We start from the raw sequence: 5,000 nt of genomic DNA, 5'->3' as shown, positions 1-5,000 counted from the left end.
CAGTTCGGTGATGAACTCCTTGTAAATCAGTGGGTCCATGTTCTTGGCTGAAAATGGAAAAAATAAATAATTATTACAAAAGGTTATTTACTCACAAATATGCACTTAATAAGACACACACACATACATAATAAAAGTATTAAATACATGAAAATCAATTTCGCGCTAGATAGCCACAAAAAATTAATACGATACTAACCTAGTTGATAAAGAACGAACCAGTCTCCAATCTGGCACTTGCGGGAGATGGCCTCTACGTTGTCGGAGGATGCGAGTCGGGAGCGAGTCCTTAGAAGGATCTGGCGGAATGCAGGAGTGAAGGTGGCCATGCGGTAGAGCAGGCCAACGCCGGAGATCACAGCTACAATGATGAACCTAAAATGGAAAGGAGAAAAATATTACTATAGGTAAATATTTCTTAGTTCTTTCTTCATTTCATTCCTATTCAAGGTATATCAATTCAGTTCCAGTGCGAACCCCACATTATTACTTACCAGAACCAAAGGAAGATGTAAATCTTCTCGTTAAAGATGTTCAAGGGGAGCACACACAAGCCGTCATGTCGCTCGACGGTGCCTGAAGCTCCGTATTTGTGGAATGTGCACTTTGCTACCTTGGGGAACACCTCATCCATGGGGTCGTGGCGAGTGCCGATTTCCTGTTCGCTGAACTGAAGTACTCGGGTGCCGTATGTCGTGAACTCGTAGCCAAGGAATCTGTAATATAGAAAAGCGGGTTGAATTTAACCAGATAGAAACAATCATGAAAGCAATTAATTTCTCTTGTTTCATATGTTTTACTACTAGCTTTAAGGAAACATTAAGCAACTCTTTACCTGTCAGTAAAGTAGATTTGTCCAATAACGTTGACGAAATTCAAGACCTCGCACGCGAAAAATCTGAAGGCGTAGAAATTGTGATTGTGCAAGTTGAGGCTGAAGTAGTTGACCAACATTTGCTTGCGTTCTCGCTTGGCATCGTCATCAACAATGGGGGAGTTCAGCTGCATCACCAGCATCTTTACCTTACCACCTTCCCAGATCTTCCAAAGATATCTTGGGATGTAGAACATGATAGCCTGTCGGAATAGAGAATTTGTTAGAGAAAAATAGATTCATACAACCATTAACAGCTACAACTTTGAAAATTATCATCAAACAAGAATTATTACAGGAATCTGGTTTAATTAACATGGGCACACTGAAGTCACACAACATTTATCCTTCACATTCACCGCCTACAAGGAATAACAAAAGAAAGGTGACCCGGGAGGAAAGTTCGGCGATACAGTACAATACGGTGGTAAGTTCAAAGGTCAGCGTAACACGCTCCAAGTGTGCCGGCTAAAATCACCAAGAACTTGGCAATCTGACGTTGAGGTCAATATAACATTTGGATATTGAACGATAACCGAAACAGTATTGAGCATTTCCCAACAACCGTTTACCCCAGACTTAAATAGACAGTCGGAAATACATGTCACCTACAGGAACAATATCTTTTATATCTGCTCTGTGCATTGTTAGTTAGGAGTCCACATAAGTAGTGAACAGATGGCGTTGACATTCTCAATACGAGTACGGTGAAGCATTAAGGGCACGAGTTTCATATCAAATTAGCAAGGAAATGCGAATGAAATTACCAACTAACCTGTAAAGTGAGAGGCACAAGTGTGACTGAATCACAGATGATGAAAATATAATGTAATTGAAGACCAAATACCTAATGGATAGGATTAAATGAGAACGCTCGTGCAGTAAACAGTTGATAATTTTTACCTTTATTACTTATATTATCGGTAAGTATAAAACGATTACTTGACGTTATACGATTAACCTCTTCATGTACAAATGTCTGTAAACAATTCAGGAGGTATATTCTGACCGAAATTAAATCCTACATCTTGAGCAAGAGAACATTTGAAAAATACAACACAAAATGAAGATAGATAAAATCCCTCGAGATACATGGGTCATCAGGTACCATATGGGACTCGGAAAATGTACGCCTCTGGCATCATTAAATTAGTTTCATGGAAATTTGGACCACACGACTTCTTAATTTTCCCATTGGAACACCACTGTCATTTGTCAAACGAGTCACATTACTTCATGCGCGAATTGTAAACTTATTGTAACTAACAACACACAAAAATTAAAACAAAGCAAGACTTAGTGATCCCAGCATTCCGAAAATTGCACGAACATAAGCCACCGAACAATGATACAGAAATGAACGCATAACCGGTATTCACCTAAGTAATACTCACAAGCAGGTGCTAAATTGCCACTGAACAAATCCTACATCATTTATGGCCGTCTCACCGATGCAAACAATTATACGCACATATTATGCCCGAAAAGTCCCCCTCAACCCATAATTCAAACGGTAAACAAACTAATCGCCGCGAATATGCCAAACCAGCCACCTGACCCTCGTTAACGGCATTGTTGTCGTTCGAAACATAAATCTTCGGTCGTCACGGACCAAGCGACCTCTCCTCCACCACTTCATGAGGCTGTTGAGTTCTAAAACACAATATAAACCGCAATGAAATCCCGCCCGGTCCCCGAATCTGGCACCGTGGCGCCCAAACAGCCCCGAGTCTGCGCCCGCGCCTTGAGGCACGCCACCCACGCCCATCCCGCCGCCCCGACCCTAAACCTCCCTCCCAAAAACGCCCCACACGCCCGCCAACTTACCTGAAGGTACAGGAAGAGCGTCACCCACTGGTAGTACTTGTGGTGCTTGGTCTGGTAGTGGTCGTCGGGCCCGTGGATGTTGGGGTTGGCGATGCCCGGGTGGGGAACCTCCTCTCCAACCTTCGCGCCCGTCAAAGAGGGTATCGTAAAGGTCGAATGGATCCAGCAGTACGTATCCATAATCCCCGAATCGACGCCTTCGACAATGCAGTCGATCGGGTCGCCGAAGTACTGCTTCTGCGTCACCAGCAGGCTGAACGCCACCAGGATGAACATCGTGGCTTTGTAGTGCATGCGGAAGATATTGTTGTCGATGCTCACGCCGTCTATTTTCAATAGACCGCGGATCGACCCGAACACATCATACATTTTGCCGGTTTATCCTTCAGCAAAAGCACCAATAAATAGTACGTCTTTCTCTCACAAAATAAAACCCGAAACACACGACACACGGAATAGGTCTTCCTGCCACGGGAGTCGGCGAGACACTCGTTCTCGCGGTCAGCTGGATCCCTAGCCTCGCACGGGCGCCCGCGGGAGAGGGGGCGGGGACGAGGGGACCGTTCCCGAAAATTGGGTAGGAGGAGGGCAGGGGGAGGGGGGAAGGGGGAGGGGGGAAGGGCGGGCTGAGAGAATGAAGGGGGAATGGGGGTGGCAGGAGGGGAGGGAGGGTGATGGCGGCCTGGAAGGGGAAGAGGCATCTGGGGAGGGGTAGGGGAGAGGAGGGGAGGGCGAAAGCTACGACCAGGAACTTCTGGCAACTCTCAGGCCCGCGTGTTACCTCTCTTTCTTTTATCTTTTATGGATGTGCAATAATCTATCCTTTTTTTTTAACTCGGGAATTAATCAGTTAAGAAAGATTTGATAAGATGTGTGTTTGTGGGTATTTAGGACATTATCTTAAAACCTTTTTGGGTAACTTTCGGCAGGGATATTTGAACGAGGTAGGGCGATGTGGTGTTGGGTTCATACCCTTAGGGAAGCGGTCATCGAAGGTGGGCGGTCAGATGGCAGCCGGTATCAATGTTTTAATATTATCGACGACACGCGTATGCATATGGCGCTTTTGGTGAGCACCTTGTCTACCTCAACACAGATCTAATTCGCCAAATTGGTATCAAGGCGAAAGTTCCAAAGATAAAAGATATCTATCGAGATAGATACCCCGAAATGAGCGATGGCAACACCTTGTTTGGCCATTTAGACTTGCCCAAAAGTTATTTGCTGCTTTCCTGTCTCTATCTTCACTCCTGAAGAAATACTCTTGATAACCTGAATGCAACGTAAGAAATTATCCTCCGCCTCACCCTATGGACAGCGGTCATTCTGTCGTGTAAATAGGGAAAAAATAAATCTTTATTTAGGCCTATTCATTGTAAAATACCATTTCCCTGCAGTACCATCTGTATTTCAGATTAATGTTAGGTGATATGTATTGTATTATGTCACGGTTTAGAATTTAGGAGATCTAAACTATCGAAATAACACAGACTCGGAAAAAATATCGAACTTGTAAAGTCAACACTACCTTCGACTATATTACCCGCGTTCCCACACAAGAGGTAACGATGACCGATTATAGTAAACTACCCTTGTGTTCTTTAATTACCAATATGCAAATAAAACCGCAATTAACTTCACACATTATTTCTACTGCTGTTCAAGATTATTTAATGGTTCATTAACTAATTTCAAGGGGGACGGTTTGCTTAACTGCTCTGGCTGTTCCGATTGTAAATAGAGTGTCGCTACATAACCGATAATGAATACTGCATTTGCATTGCTTACTTAATTGCTATTAATTCTAACACAGGATAAATTTTATCATGTGTAATTTATATTTCACAATTGCCAATAATAAACTGATATATTTATCTTCAGATTTATAAAAGGGTAAGTGTCCTCTCTTTATCTTATCAAAGTGTTATCATTATCTACAAGTTTGGGGCTGGATTATTACAATATGTGAAAGACGTATGTCATATTTTGATCTTGAATTATTATTATTATGTTTTTTAATAGATGCCAGAATTTTTCTGTCGTGAAATTCCACAGATGTATGTGTGCTAGTGTTTATAAGTAATACGTAAAAAGAAAAAAACATTGTCTCACAGTCTTCCGAGCTCAATTCACACTGAAGAATTAAATATCATGTTAGTATGTAAACAGTAAACAGTTAGCCGGAAAATGGTGAATTCGTGAACTGCTTTCTCTTCGTACTTGAAATGTGGCCTTTAGGTTGCGTGAACGTTGGGCAGAACAGGTGCGTCTTTTTCTCACCTGCAACACTTTCACAGCA

At 42.7% G+C, this 5,000-nt stretch overlaps 1 protein-coding gene across 1 annotated transcript in view; it reads right to left on the bottom strand.

The window, feature by feature from the left end:
• Positions 1-3,201, bottom strand: part of LOC125047809 (innexin inx2-like) — a 4,580-nt gene extending 1,379 nt beyond the window's left edge. The window contains exons 1-5 of the mRNA XM_047646300.1: positions 2,702-3,201; positions 836-1,077; positions 495-716; positions 200-375; positions 1-47 (exon numbers count right to left, since the gene is read on the bottom strand). The exon at positions 1-47 is cut by the window's left edge and continues 1,379 nt beyond it. Of these exons, the coding sequence (XP_047502256.1) occupies positions 1-47; positions 200-375; positions 495-716; positions 836-1,077; positions 2,702-3,070 (1,056 nt within the window). The 5' untranslated portion in view covers positions 3,071-3,201. The remainder of the gene's footprint in view (positions 48-199; positions 376-494; positions 717-835; positions 1,078-2,701) is intronic.
• Positions 3,202-5,000: the final 1,799 nt, after the last annotated feature.

The sequence above is a fragment of the Penaeus chinensis genome, chromosome 4 (genome assembly GCF_019202785.1).
Source record: "Penaeus chinensis breed Huanghai No. 1 chromosome 4, ASM1920278v2, whole genome shotgun sequence".
NCBI classification, from domain to species: domain Eukaryota; kingdom Metazoa; phylum Arthropoda; class Malacostraca; order Decapoda; family Penaeidae; genus Penaeus; species Penaeus chinensis.
This window is presented reverse-complemented; position numbering and strand designations above follow the sequence as displayed.